The sequence below is a fragment of the Syngnathus typhle genome, linkage group LG20 (genome assembly GCF_033458585.1).
Source record: "Syngnathus typhle isolate RoL2023-S1 ecotype Sweden linkage group LG20, RoL_Styp_1.0, whole genome shotgun sequence".
Lineage (NCBI taxonomy): Eukaryota > Metazoa > Chordata > Actinopteri > Syngnathiformes > Syngnathidae > Syngnathus > Syngnathus typhle.
This window is the reverse complement of record NC_083757.1, coordinates 9,139,516-9,155,185: the sequence shown is the minus strand read 5'-3', so window position 1 is coordinate 9,155,185 and position 15,670 is coordinate 9,139,516. Positions and strand designations below refer to the sequence as shown.

At 47.1% G+C, this 15,670-nt stretch overlaps 1 protein-coding gene across 1 annotated transcript in view; it reads left to right on the top strand.

Moving 5' to 3' along the window:
• LOC133144986 (lamin-A-like) overlaps nucleotides 1-2,412 on the top strand; it is a 32,114-nt gene extending 29,702 nt beyond the window's left edge. Inside the window, exons 5-9 of the mRNA XM_061268038.1 lie at nucleotides 32-157; nucleotides 1,343-1,468; nucleotides 1,693-1,756; nucleotides 1,830-2,238; nucleotides 2,328-2,412. Coding sequence (XP_061124022.1) covers nucleotides 32-157; nucleotides 1,343-1,468; nucleotides 1,693-1,756; nucleotides 1,830-2,006 — 493 coding nt within the window. The 3' untranslated portion in view covers nucleotides 2,007-2,238; nucleotides 2,328-2,412. The remainder of the gene's footprint in view (nucleotides 1-31; nucleotides 158-1,342; nucleotides 1,469-1,692; nucleotides 1,757-1,829; nucleotides 2,239-2,327) is intronic.
• The last annotated feature ends 13,258 nt before the right edge of the window (nucleotides 2,413-15,670 follow it).

Here is a 15,670-nt window from a genome sequence, read left to right as displayed (position 1 = left end):
TCTCAGTTTATGTGTATATCTGTCATCTCAGGGACACGAAGAAAGAATCCGATATGGCGAAAGCCCGTGCGGCTCTGGACTCAGAGGCCACAGAGCGTGAACGTCTGGAGGTGAAGTTGTCCAAGCTGAAGATTGATTTTGACGAGCTGGAAGCAAGGTGAGGCCCGCCCGGCCATTTTATCAAAAATATGCCAACAACAAAATGGATAGTGGATATTAGTGCTGACACAATTGCTTTGCTGCTGGGGCCACACCCCAAGGAAAATCCTCCTCGTGACTAATTGCAGCTCAATTGGACTTTCAGTTAACCGTCCCATATGTGGGACTCACGATGGGATCACCGGTGTTTGAGTGATGTTCCAGTTATTTATTTTCTTTCTGTGTGTTCGCAATTGTCATGGTGATAATACTAGCCAACTTACATTGGCTCCCGGTCCATTTAAGATGTGACTTCAAGGTTCTTCTACTAACCTATAAATCGCTGCATGGCTTAGCGCCTTCATATCTCGTCGACCTAGTTGTTCCTTATGTTCCGTCTCGTAACCTTCGTTCGCAAAACGCTACCCTTTTAGCGACACCGAGGGCCAAGAAAATGTCTGCAGGCTCTAGAGCATTTTCTATTCGGGCTCCAGAGCTTTGGAATGCCCTACCAATGGATATTAGGACTGCTACCTCAGTAGAAACATTTAAGACACGTTTAAAGACACATTTCTATGACATGGCCTTTAACTAACCTGTAGTGGCCGATTCGGCTGGAGTTTGTTTTGTCTCCCTCTCCACCCCCTCCCTCCCCCCTCCCCGGCCGGGGAGGTGGTTAGGTGGCACCCATGCTGACAGCGGCTATCTGGATTCTCGTGGGCCAATTCAGGATGGGGGAACTGCAGCTCAACCTCCTCGAAGACACTGCCAGGACAATTGAGGGCTCCTTCGGCAGCCCTCTGCTATGACATGGACATCCACTTTTTATTTAATTGATTTTCATGTTGTATCATTTGTGCCCTCTCTGCATCCATTTCAACCTGGTGATCCTGAAAGGGGGATCCTTCCATCTGTGGTCCCTTCTCAAGGTTTCTCATTTTCCCCTGGTAGGGGTTTTTAAGTTTTTCCTTGCCCTTTTGGGAGCTTAAGATCAGGGGATGCTTTGAGAATAATTGTCAATTTCTGTCTATGTGAAGCCCTTTGAGACTGCTTGTGATTTAGGGCTATACAAATAAACTTGACTTGACTTGATTGTTCTGGTGTTTTTTTAACTCGGCTGTATGTATTTGTTTGTTCACGCTGATTTCTCCGACTGCCCGAAATTTTCCATATTCTCAGTTTATGTGTATATCTGTCATCACAGGGACACGAAGAAAGAATCCAATCTGGCGAAAGCCCGTGCGGCTCTGGACTCAGAGGCCACAGAGCGTGAACGTCTGCAGGTGAAGTTGTCCAAGCTGAAGATTGATTTTGACGAGCTGGAAGCAAGGTGAGGCCCGCCCGGCCATTTTATCAAAAATATGCCAACAACAAAATGGATAGTGGATATTAGTGCTGACATAATTGCTTTGCTGCTGGGGCCACACCCCAAGGAAAATCCTCCTCGTGACTAATTGCAGCTCAATTGGACTTTCAGTTAACCATCCCATAGTCGCACATCAATATAAATAGCGCATTTGACTGCGTCGAGGGTTTAATACTGTTTTTGCTCAGGAAGTCGCATCACATTCAAATCCTTAAAGATGAGCTGGAGTTTGAAAAGAAGCTGCATTCCGCGGTCGGTAATTACCATCACTATCGCTTATTTAATTAATGAAAATAAAGCTGAGTCATTCTCACGTCTCACGTAGGACTTGCGCATGGTCCAAAGCCAGCACGAGTCTCGCATGGTGGAGTTGGAAGCCGGCCAAAAAGTGAAAGATCTGGAGGAGGCTCTGTCTACAGAGAGGGAGCGGACCCAGAACAAGGAGGAGAGGTCTTTTTACAGCTTTAGAACATACCACAACGTTTGCTCTCATAGCAATTAATGTCTCCACGTTTGTCCCCAGGGTACGCCAAACCATGTCGGCCAGCAAAAAGAGGAAACGTCCGAAGGACAGCGAGGGTTTGAGCTCGGGCGGATGCAATGTGCCTCGTCCTAAAATCGCCCAGCAGGTCACTGTGGATGAGCAGCAGGTCACTGTGGATGAGCAGCAGGTCACTCTGGATGAGGTGGACTCGTACGGCAAATATGTCAGACTCCGCAATACAGTTGATGAGGTCAGTGGATGTGTCACAGGGGAACATCTTACGAAATTTGCACATTTTCCAGTAACGACTAACCTGTTGAGATCAATTTCAACTATTAGGATCAGAATTTGGGGAACTGGCAGGTGAAGCTCCAGATTGGATCTTCTGCTCCCATCGTATTCAAGTTTGCTGCAGAATTCATCCGTTTGCTTACATAATCTTCCTGGGGGGCGTTTTCCAACTCCATTTGCTCCTGATACTCATCCAGCTGCTGGTGCATCCGCTCCCACATGTCGGCCATTTCTCGGTCTTTCTCCCTGAGGAGGCTACGCATGGTGTCCCCTCTTTGGAGACAGAGCCTCGTCCAGATCTTTCACTTTTGCATCACGGGCTGCAAGCTAGTGTCAACACAGACCTTTTAAACTTTTGCAGCTGAGACAGATTCTAAGGTCCAAATGATAAATGGTTACCTCTTTTTGAAGGTAGAGTTTAATTTGAAGTTCATGCTGGCTTTGCATCTTCATCAAGGCTTCGGGCAGTTTACTTTCATAATCTTCCTGGGGGGCGTTTTCAAACTCCACCATGCGAGACTCGTGCCGGCGTTTGACCTTGCGCAACTCCTATGTGAGACGTGAGAATGACTCAGCTTTATTCTCATGAATTAAAAATAAGCGATAGTGATGATAATCGTGTAATAAACTGGGAATATGGAAAATGGATGGACGCAGTCAAATGTGCTATTTATGTTGATATGCGACTATGGCAGACATGGGCAAACTACGGCCCGCGGGCCACATCCGGCCCACGGGGCCGTTTAATCCGGCCCGCCAAACCTGAATAAAGTGTATTATAAATGTTTGGGGGGGTCATTTTCCCTACAATTACTATGTTTCCCCAGTAGATGGGAAAGCGCCCGCCCGCCCGCGCATTTACTCCCGGGAGCCGTCAGAAAGCTCGGTGCACACTCACAAGTACATGTGCGTACTCAGTAGTACGTAGTCATTTCATCTATCAGTGCCGAATTTTGAGTGTAGGCTGTGACGTCAATATTCTCGTAATTCGCGTGCTGAGTTTTCAGATACAGTTTTACGCTAAAGCCACCCACAAACCTTCCCCTGGAATCCTTCTATTAAAATGAGTCGCCCAAGAAAAAGCAAGGTGGACACAGTGCCGAGTGTTTAAAAGAGAGTGGCCAATTTGGCTCGACGTACGCGACGTGACGTTCAGCCACATGAACGTCAACAAAGCCGGTCACAGATCTAGGTTAACGGACCGACACCTCGGCTCTATCCTAAGAATTACCACAACAAATTTTACTCCAGACTATGATGCACTGGCAAAAAAGGGAAACCAACAATACTATTGATTTCTTTATTTAGATGTATTCTTTCACTGATTCTTCAAGATGATGTATTTGGTCAGAATGTTTGCCGTTGGATGTGATGTTGCCTCATTAGATAAACATATTTCATAAATCTGACCTGCAGGCGCTGAAGTGATGGAAAATGTTATACATCATAAAAATGTCGTATTTAATAAGAATCACTGATAGTAGTTTTTTGGTGAAATATTTTTTTAATGCTGTTAATAAATGCATTTGTTTTCAAAAAATCCATGCTAAAAGTAAAAAGCTTTTATGCAATGACCTTTACATGTCATTTATATGACCTTTACACACAAACACTACATCCATCTGCTCCTGGTTCGGCCCCCCGGTCAAAATTTAGAACCCAATTCGGCCCGCAAGTCAAAAAGTTTGCCCGCCCCTGGACTATGGGATGGTTAACTGGAAGTCCAATGTTGAGCTGCAATTAGTCACGAGGAGGATTTTCCTTGGGGTGTGGCCCCAGCAGCAAAGCAATTATGTCAGCACTAATATCCAGCATCTATTTTGTTGTTGGCATATTTTTGATAAAATGGCCGGGCCTCACCTTGCTTTCAGCTCCTTGATTTCCTCCCTCAGCTTGCTCACCTCCAGCTCCAGACGTGCACGCTCTTTGGCCTCAGAGTCCAGAGTCGCACGGGCATCCGCCAGCTCCGTCTCGAAAACGGCCTTCAGGCCCGTCAGCTGCCGGGACACCTCTGTTTCGGATTCAGTGATGCGCAAAAGCAAGCCGGCGTTCCCCACTTCCCGGGAACGGGCGTTGTCGACGTAAATGCCCAGAAGGTCGTTGAGCTTGCGGAGATCTTCCACCTCCTGGGAGAGGGCGTTGTTTGCACCTTGAGGAATGTTTTCTGGGGTCGCCATCTCGAGCTTGCTTCTGCTGATCCAGGAAAGACTCAGTGTCATGCATTACACCAATGCCTGATTGCACTTATCAAAGAAACTGCATAGAGGTTTCTTCAAAGTCAAACAAAGGTTCCTTTGTAAATACACATAAAAAAAAACAACTCACTCTTTGCAATGGTTCAAAGAAACTATGCAACGGATGGATCCTAAGGGCGGCTCGGTGGGGCACTGGGTAGCACGTCCGCCTCACAGTTAGGTGGGTGCTGGTTCGATTCCACCTCTGGCCCTACCTGTGTGGAGTTTCCTCCCTCAGCTTGCTCACCTCCAGCTGCAGACGGTCGTTGAGTAGGGGTGTAACGATACATCGATACACATCGATTAATCCATATAATGCTCTACGATTTATTGGCATCGATGCTAAAGGTAAACATCGATTTATATCGCCGTGTTTGACCCCGGACATTAGACGCGACTTTATTTTGAAATCCAGTTCATTGTTGCTTGCTTCCTCTTTCCGGGAGCAGGGAGCAGGGAGCAGTGCGCGGCGTTGCTGCACGTGAAAGGGGAGTCGACAACTAGTACGCGGCTCCTGGGCTGGTGCTATGGCTAGTGTCCAAAAAGACGAGGAAATTGGCTCCCCTTTAGGCTTCAAGTCATTCGTTTGGAAGCACTTTGGATTCCAAAGAAAAGATGGCTCAACGAACAAGACACGTGCAGTTTGTAAATCCTGCCATGCGGTGATCAAATATTCAGGGAGCACAAATCTCGCCGCACATTTAAAGAAAAAACACGACATCAAAGTTCAGTGTTAAAGTAAGCAATTTGTATACTACAATACTCTTGTAATTTCCTAAATAAAGAGTTTGCAGTACCTTGTTGATTTTGCGTATGAATTGTTATAAATCAGGATATTGTTCTATGGTTTTTATTAAAAAAAATGTATACATCGATCGTAGAGGACTATATCGCGATATATCGTGAATGAATCGCAGCAGGCTTTAAGATATTGGCAAATATCGTATCGTAGTTCTTTATATCGATATATCGTATCGTGACAAAACCCGCGATTTACACCCCTATCGTCGAGGTTGCTGAGATCTTTCTTCTCCACCAATTTGTGCTTTTCAGCAATAACAACCTGCTTTGGCGATCTCCTCTGCCACGATAAAATTCGCTTTCACAGCAGCTTCACTTTGTGATTTTGAACGGGTGAAAAACGTCTGCTGGAATATCAGCTTCTTCTTTACCTTTTCTTTAACTCTTCTACCTTCTGTCATTCTGCTCTGCATTCAGGTCTTTCAGGTTATCCAGATGTTTTGTTTCATAGTGCCGTCTTAGATTAAAATCTTTCAATACAGCCACATTAGCGCCACACATGAGACAAACGGGCTTACCGGCAATGTCAGTAAACATATACTCAACCTTTTTAAAGGCTTTGTTTTCAGAATCAACTTTTCTCTTCGGCATCATGAGGGGCTAGCTTCGCAATAACTTGCAGCAACAAGCACTTGTCCTGATTGCCGCGGAAAAACGCTCGGCAAGGCAGCGAAAGCACTGCATTATGGGATCTGTAGTTTATTGTGTTATCATCGCTTCATATCGTCGGGCCATTAGTAACAATAATATAAAATGATCTCGCGGGTCTTGAGTTTGACACACATATGGTTTAGACTCTTTGCAAACGCTTTTCTTTATATCTTTAAGCTGTTTGACACTTTTACTTGCTTTCTATCAGAGTTGTTTTACTCCTGCTTCGGCAATGTTTCATTTCTACACCCAAGCGATCATTGAATTCATTTTTGTCCTATTTTTCGAATTTAGCAACTGTGTAACATTGCGGCTACTGCAAGACGTCAAAACGAAGGTATTAAGGTCATTTCAAGAAGACGTACCAGTTCGAACTTAAGACTCAATCTCAACGTTTGGGTTTAGTTAGCTTTTATCATGTGTTCAGGTTTTACATTTTAAGTTACATTTGTTTTATTTTACTTAATTTTATTGCACTATAGTGCAGTGCGGCACTGTACTTTATTTTTATCTTAACATGTAGTTTGCTTATGTGACCACACGGCGGCGCCTCTCACCCGCGACAAGCTCTGATCAACTTTATTTGATGCTAGTTTCGAGCTTTACGTTATTCTTTGGAGAATAATTGAGCGGGTTAATGTCTGAAAGACAAAAACAGTTCATATTTTCTATTATTCTGTCTGCAGTTGGAACATTGCAGCACTTGACATGTTGGAGTTCAATGCCCCTCATCGGCCATTTAAATCCACTTGTGAAAAAATAAAAAATGTTGCCATTCTTTTTAATCTGCAAAAAAAAAAAAGAACAATTCCAATAAGGAGGAGGTGCTGGAGAGCGCTCCTTCTGGGGACTCCATCGTTCTACTGGGTGACTTCAATGCTCACGTGGGCAATGACAGTGAGACCTGGAAGGGCGTGATTGGGAGGAACGGCCCCCCCGATCTGAACCCGAGCGGTGTTCTATTATTGGAATTCTGTGCTCGACACGGATTTTCTATAATGAACACCATGTTCAAACATAAGGGTGTCCATGTGTGCACTTGGCACCAGGACACCCTAGGCCGCAGTTCGATGATCGACTTTGTAGTCGTGTCATCGGATTTGCGGCCGCATGTTTTGGACACTCGGGCGAAGAGAGGGGCGGAGCTGTCAACTGATCACCACCTGGTGGTGGGTTGGCTCCGATGGTGGGGGAAGATGCCGGTCCGACCTGGCAGACCCAAACGTTCTGTGAGGGTCTGCTGGGAACGTCTGGCGGAATCCCCTGTCAGGAAGAGCTTCAACTCCCACCTCCGGCAGAACTTTTCCCAGGTGCCGGGGGAGGCGGGGGACATTGAGTCCGAGTGGACCTTGTTCCGCGCCTCCATTGTTGAGGCGGCCGACCGGAGCTGCGGCCGTAAGGTCATTGGTGCCTGTCGTGGCGGCAATCCCCGAACCCGCTGGTGGACACCGGCGGTAAGGGATGCCGTCAAGCTGAAGAAGGAGTCCTATCGGGCCGTTTTGGCCTGCGGGACTCCCGAGGCAGCTGACAGGTACCGGATGGCCAAGCGGAACGCGGCTTCGGCGGTTGCTGAGGCAAAAACCCGGGCGTGGGAGGAGTTTGGCGAGGCCATGGAGAATGACTTCCGGACGGCTTCGAGGAAATTCTGGTCCACCATCCGGCGTCTCAGGAGGGGGAAGCAGTGCAACGTCAACACTGTTTACAGTGGAGATGGCGTGCTGCTGACCTCGACTAGGGACGTCGTGTGTCGGTGGGGAGAATACTTCGAAGACCTCCTCAATTCCACCGACACGCCTTCCATTGTGGAGGCAGGGCCTGGGGACTCTGAGGCGGACTCTCCAATCTCTGGGGTTGAAGTCACTGAGGTAGTTAAAAAACTCCTCGGTGGCAAGGCCCCGGGGGTGGATGAGATCCGCCCGGATTTCTTAAGGGCTCTGGATGTTGTGGGGCTGTCATGGCTGACACGTCTCTACAGCATCGCGTGGACATCGGGGACAGTGCCTCTGGATTGGCAGACTGGGGTGGTGGTTCCCCTCTTTAAGAAGGGGGACCGGAGGGTGTGTTCCAATTACAGGGGAATTACACTCCTCAGCCTCCCTGGGAAGGTCTATTCAGGGGTGCTGGAGAGGAGGGTCCGTCGGGAGGTCGAACCTCGGATTCAGGAGGAACAGTGTGGCTTTCGTCCTGGCCGTGGAACAGTGGACCAGCTCTTCACCCTCAGCAGGATCCTCGAGGGTGCATGGGAGTTCGCCCAACCAGTCCACATGTGTTTTGTGGACTTGGAGAAGGCGTTCGACCGTGTCCCTCGGGAGGTTCTCTGGGGGGTGCTTCGGGAGTACGGGGTACCGAGCCAACTGATAAGGGCGGTTCGGTCCCTGTATCATCGATGCCAGAGTTTGGTCCGCATTTCCGGCAGTAAGTCGGATTCGTTCTCAGTGAGGGTTGGACTCCGCCAAGGCTGCCCTTTGTCACCGATTCTGTTCATAGTTTTTATGGACAGAATTTCTAGGCGCAGCCGAGGCGTTGAGGGTGTCCGGTTTGGGGACCTCAGCATCGCGTCTCTGCTTTTTGCAGACGACGTGGTGCTGTTGGCTTCTTCAGGCCGTGATCTCCAGCTCTCACTGGAGCGGTTCGCAGCCGAGTGTGAAGCGGTCGGGATGAGGGTCAGCACCTCCAAATCCGAGTCCATGGTCCTCGATCGGAAAAGGGTGGAATGCCCTCTCCGGATCGGGGATGAGATCCTGCCCCAAGTGGAGGAGTTTAAGTATCTTGGGGTCTTGTTCACGAGTGAGGGGAGGATGGAGCGCGAGATCGACAGGCGGATCGGTGCAGCGTCGGCAGTAATGCGGACTTTGTACCGGTCCGTCGTGGTAAAGAGAGAGCTGAGCCAAAAGGCAAAGCTCTCAATTTACCGGTCGATTTACGCTCCTACCCTCACCTATGGTCACGAGCTATGGGTCGTGACCGAAAGAACGAGATCCCGGATACAAGCGGCCGAAATGAGTTTTCTCCGCAGGATGTCCGGGCTCTCCCTTAGAGATAGGGTGAGAAGTTCGGTCATCCGGGAGAGACTCGGAGTAGAGCCGCTGCTCCTCCACGTAGAGAGGAGCCAGATGAGGTGGCTCGGGCATATCATCAGGATGCCTCCTGGACGCCTCCCTGGGGAGGTGTTCCGGGCATGTCCCACCGGTAGGAGACCCCGGGGACGACCCAGGACGCGCTGGAGAGACTATGTCTCTCAGATGGCCTGGGAACGCCTTGGGATCCCCCGGGATGAGCTAGATGAAGTGGCTGGGGAGAGGGAAGTCTGGGAGTCCCTCCTGAAGCTGCTGCCCCCGCGACCCGACCCCGGATAAGCGGAAGAAGATGGATGGATGGATGGACAATTCCAATAATGTTATTGATCATATATTGCCTGATTTGAACCTTGTCTCCTGAATATTACCGTTTTTTTTCGTGTATAGTGCGCAAAATTTAACGAATTTATTGTCCTAAAATCTGGGGTGCGCATTATACATGGGTACAAAAAATTTTTGATTTTTTTTTTTTAATTTTTTTTTTTTTTTTTTAGAAAACCAAACCAACAACAGGACTGACCGACAAAGTCGTGGAACAAAAAGACAGGGTGACATTACCAAAGACAGGAACAGAAAGCAAACAGACATCATGACAGTAACACATGCAATGATCCGACGGTGAGCGAGGGGCAGACAGGACTTAAATACAAAACACGTTACATCGATTGAGGTGACACAGGAAGAGAGGGGCGACGCGAACAGAAACTATGGCAACCTAGACACATAGCAAAACTGGGGACGAGACGTGACAAATGTCCCTCGAAATGAAACTTGAAATCACCAAGTTTTGGTTTCCAAGGGTGTTTTTATTCCTCTTCAACGTCTCTCCCATACAGAGCCGCCTTTTTCACGTCCGCACGCCTCTTTCCCGTGCGCGCACGGAGCGCGGTGGTGCGTTTATGGGCAGTCGGAGAAATCAACGCCAACAAAAAAGATTACATCCAGCCTAGTTAAGACCATACCAAAGACTATAAAAATGGGACCCATTGCCTCCCTGCGTGTGTGACGATCATTGGGACTTAAAAAAAAATAAATAAAAATCATAAAAAAAATCATAAAAATTGGGTGCGTATTATACATGGGTACAGGCTTTTTTTCAGCATCAGCATGCCATTTTTAGGGTGCGTATTATACATGGGGGCGCACTATACACGGAAAAAAACGGTAATTCAGGAGGCAAGGTTGAAATCTTCTTTGCGAGTTGCATACTTTGGATCCGAAACTGACGTGGGGCCGTGGTACTAGTGGTGCGCGGGGCGTGGAATCACGAAAGGGCTGAACTGGAAGGCTTGGAACCGCCTCCCAAAGAAAAAGGATGCAACTTGCAACTATTTGAACCTTTTTTTTCCCCATTGAATCCTTTCAATGTGTTAGGCTACGGATTTTAGTTATTGATCTGACTCCAAATTGCGATCAACACTTAACACAAGAGTTGTTATGTCCAAATCCACACAATGTCGCACCTAACAATTTTGCGAGTTCGTTCGGTCAAAGAGAAGACCAGTAGATCAATTAGGCCGAATTGACCAATTGTGTAATCCTGACAAAGCAAGCTAATACAGGCGCCTGGGTCTCGGGTCCTTAACACAAAAAACTTGTGTGCCTTCTGTGACCATCAAAAGACAACACATTCTTCTGGGTTGCCCAGTTTTAAAGAAACATAATATGAATATTCAAGCATGCAAAATATTGTGTGGTGATTGGTCGATGGTTGATGGCCAGCTCCTCCTCGTTTGGGTTTTCCCCTGCTCAGCACAGGTGTCTGGACCACGACGAGTTGTTATTCGCGTTCCCCGTCGGCCTTGAGATGTCCTCCCTGTCTGGACATCCTGTTCCACAATACTTTGAAGAAAACAAATTCATGTAGTCTGCACATCCCTTTCCACTTATTAATCGACCACACTACTACTAGAAATTATATTGATATGACTCTTTGTTTGATCATCTGCCCTCTGGGAAGAGGTACAGGAGCCTGCGCTCCCGCACCACCAGACTCACCAACAGCTAGATAATCTTTGGGAACAACCGGATGTTATTCTGCCGGTCAGTATCACTGCGCATGCGCTAGCAAACTCGATCGCAAAGAAATGTTTCGGATTTGTGTAGGGTACATTGTGACAGCAAACGAGCAGGTGATCGAGCAAGTGTCTGATACAACAGCATTGTGTTCGTATGGAGCGTGTTTGAAGTGAACACCAGAGAAGAAAGCGTATCTGTAATGGCGGCCTCCGGATCATATCCGGATTAAAAAAAATATATATATTTATTTGTACCCATGTATAATGCGCACCCCAGATTTTAGGACAATAAATTAGTTAAATTTTGCGCATTATACATGGAAAAAAAACGGTACTTGTATTTCTTCTGCAGACAAGAGGAAGCCCAGCGCATTGATGAGGAGCTCTTCAGTGAGTACGGCTTCAGTGTGGACCAGCTGATGGAGCTCGCAGGGCTCAGTTGTGGTACCACCATCACAAGAGTGAACCACACTGTCCTTCCAGAATGATCATAATGTGAATCTAAGCATCTTCTGCTATTCCTCCCCCGGTTGGGGAGCGTCGGAAGCGGTGTGCGAGGAGGCTGAAGCCAACTCGGCTCGCCCGGCCGTGCCTTCCATTCTTCTGGCGAATATTTGATCGCTGGACAACAACATGGTTGACATTCGCCTGCTGAGATCTACGAACCGGACAGTGCGTAACTGCTGTGTGCTCGTGTTCACTGGGACTTGGTTGACCGTCAACATTCCGGACTCTGCTGTACATCTGGAGCGGCTAGCGGGCGGACCGGGCCATTGTACGAGGGGGAACATCGCGAGAAGGTTGAATGCGCGTCTACATCCGTGACGAATGGTGCCGGGACTCTGTAGTGGGATGCAAGCACTGCTCGCCACTGGCGGAGTTTGTGATCTCCAGGCTGTTGGGGTCCTGAACTCCTTCCCCTTCTGAGTGGCGTCCTGTTAGAGTTAGGGTTAGGGTGCGAAAGGGACTCCAGTCGGATCCGGGTCTGCTGGAGCTCCTCGTGTGCCGTGCAGCTGAAATTGATTTCAACAGGTTAGTCGTTACTGGAAAATGTGTAAATTTTGTAAGATGTGCGATGTTCCACTGTGACACATCCACTGACTTCATCTCCTTTATTGCTGAGTCGGACATATTTGCCGTCCTGCTCCAGTCGGTTTGACACTTTTACTTGCTTTCTATCAGAGTTGTTTTACTCCTGCTTCGGCAATGTTTCATTTCTACACCCAAGCGATCATTGAATTCATTTTTGTCCTATTTTTCGAATTTAGCAACTGTGTAACATTGCGGCTACTGCAAGACGTCAAAACGAAGGTATTAAGGTCATTTCAAGAAGACGTACCAGTTCGAACTTAAGACTCAAACTCAACGTTTGGGTTTAGTTAGCTTTTATCATGTGTTCAGGTTTTACATTTTAAGTTACATTTGTTTTATTTTACTTAATTTTATTGCACTATAGTGCAGTGCGGCACTGTACTTTATTTTTATCTTAACATGTAGTTTGCTTATGTGACCACACGGCGGCGCCTCTCACCCGCGACAAGCTCTGATCAACTTTATTTGATGCTAGTTTCGAGCTTTACGTTATTCTTTGGAGAATAATTGAGCGGGTTAATGTCTGAAAGACAAAAACAGTTCATATTTTCTATTATTCTGTCTGCAGTTGGAACATTGCAGCACTTGACATGTTGGAGTTCAATGCCCCTCATCGGCCATTTAAATCCACTTGTGAAAAAATAAAAAATGTTGCCATTCTTTTTAATCTGCAAAAAAAAAAAAAAAAACGAACAATTCCAAAAATGTTATTGATCATATATTGCCTGATTTGAACCTTGTCTCCTGAATATTACCGTTTTTTTCCGTGTATAGTGCGCAAAATTTAACGAATTTATTGTCCTAAAATCTGGGGTGCGCATTATACATGGGTACAAAAAATTTTTGATTTTTTTTTTTGATTTTTTTTTTTTTTTTTTTTTTTCTAGAAAACAAAACCGACAACAGGACTGACCGACAAAGTCGTGGAACAAAAAGACAGGGTGACATTACCAAAGACAGGAACAGAAAGCAAACAGACATCATGACAGTAACACATGCAATGATCCGACGGTGAGCGAGGGGCAGACAGGACTTAAATACAAAACACGTTACATCGATTGAGGTGACACAGGAAGAGAGGGGCGACGCGAACAGAAACTATGGCAACCTAGACACATAGCAAAACTGGGGACGAGACGTGACAAATGTCCCTCGAAATGAAACTTGAAATCACCAAGTTTTGGTTTCCAAGGCTGTTTTTATTCCTCTTCAACGTCTCTCCCATACAGAGCCGCCTTTTTCACGTCCGCACGCCTCTTTCCCGTGCGCGCACGGAGCGCGGTGGTGCGTTTATGGGCAGTCGGAGAAATCAACGCCAACAAAAAAGATTACATCCAGCCTAGTTAAGACCATACCAAAGACTATAAAAATGGGACCCATTGCCTCCCTGCGTGTGTGACGATCATTGGGACTTAAAAAAAAAAAAAAATCATAAAAAAAAATTCATAAAAAATGGGTGCGTATTATACATGGGTACAGGCTTTTTTTCAGCATCAGCATGCCATTTTTAGGGTGCGTATTATACATGGGGGCGCACTATCCACGGAAAAAAACGGTAATTCAGGAGGCAAGGTTGAAATCTTCTTTGCGAGTTGCATACTTTGGATCCGAATCTGACGTGGGGCCGTGGTACTAGTGGTGCGCGGGGCGTGGAATCACGAAAGGGCTGAACTGGAAGGCTTGGAACCGCCTCCCAAAGAAAAAGGATGCAACTTGCAACTATTTGAACCTTTTTTTTCCCCATTGAATCCTTTCAATGTGTTAAGGCTACGGATTTTAGTTATTGATCTGACTCCAAATTGCGATCAACACTTAACACAAGAGTTGTTATGTCCAAATCCACACAATGTCGCACCTAACAATTTTGCGAGTTCGTTCGGTCAAAGAGAAGACCAGTAGATCAATTAGGCCGAATTGACCAATTGTGTAATCCTGACAAAGCAAGCTAATACAGGCGCCTGGGTCTCGGGTCCTTAACACAAAAAACTTGTGTGCCTTCTGTGACCATCAAAAGACAACACATTCTTCTGGGTTGCCCAGTTTTAAAGAAACATAATATGAATATTCAAGCATGCAAAATATTGTGTGGTGATTGGTCGATGGTTGATGGCCAGCTCCTCCTCGTTTGGGTTTTCCCCTGCTCAGCACAGGTGTCTGGACCACGACGAGTTGTTATTCGCGTTCCCCGTCGGCCTTGAGATGTCCTCCCTGTCTGGACATCCTGTTCCACAATACTTTGAAGAAAACAAATTCATGTAGTCTGCACATCCCTTTCCACTTATTAATCGACCACACTACTACTAGAAATTATATTGATATGACTCTTTGTTTGATCATCTGCCCTCTGGGAAGAGGTACAGGAGCCTGCGCTCCCGCACCACCAGACTCACCAACAGCTAGATAATCTTTGGGAACAACCGGATGTTATTCTGCCGGTCAGTATCACTGCGCATGCGCTAGCAAACTCGATCGCAAAGAAATGTTTCGGATTTGTGTAGGGTACATTGTGACAGCAAACGAGCAGGTGATCGAGCAAGTGTCTGATACAACAGCATTGTGTTCGTATGGAGCGTGTTTGAAGTGAACACCAGAGAAGAAAGCGTATCTGTAATGGCGGCCTCCGGATCATATCCGGATTAAAAAAAATATATATATTTATTTGTACCCATGTATAATGCGCACCCCAGATTTTAGGACAATAAATTAGTTAAATTTTGCGCATTATACATGGAAAAAAAACGGTACTTGTATTTCTTCTGCAGACAAGAGGAAGCCCAGCGCATTGATGAGGAGCTCTTCAGTGAGTACGGCTTCAGTGTGGACCAGCTGATGGAGCTCGCAGGGCTCAGTTGTGGTACCACCATCACAAGAGTGAACCACACTGTCCTTCCAGAATGATCATAATGTGAATCTAAGCATCTTCTGCTATTCCTCCCCCGGTTGGGGAGCGTCGGAAGCGGTGTGCGAGGAGGCTGAAGCCAACTCGGCTCGCCCGGCCGTGCCTTCCATTCTTCTGGCGAATATTTGATCGCTGGACAACAACATGGTTGACATTCGCCTGCTGAGATCTACGAACCGGACAGTGCGTAACTGCTGTGTGCTCGTGTTCACTGGGACTTGGTTGACCGTCAACATTCCGGACTCTGCTGTACATCTGGAGCGGCTAGCGGGCGGACCGGGCCATTGTACGAGGGGGAACATCGCGAGAAGGTTGAATGCGCGTCTACATCCGTGACGAATGGTGCCGGGACTCTGTAGTGGGATGCAAGCACTGCTCGCCACTGGCGGAGTTTGTGATCTCCAGGCTGTTGGGGTCCTGAACTCCTTCCCCTTCTGAGTGGCGTCCTGTTAGAGTTAGGGTTAGGGTGCGAAAGGGACTCCAGTCGGATCCGGGTCTGCTGGAGCTCCTCGTGTGCCGTGCAGCTGAAATTGATTTCAACAGGTTAGTCGTTACTGGAAAATGTGTAAATTTTGTAAGATGTGCGATGTTCCACTGTGACACATCCACTGACTTCATC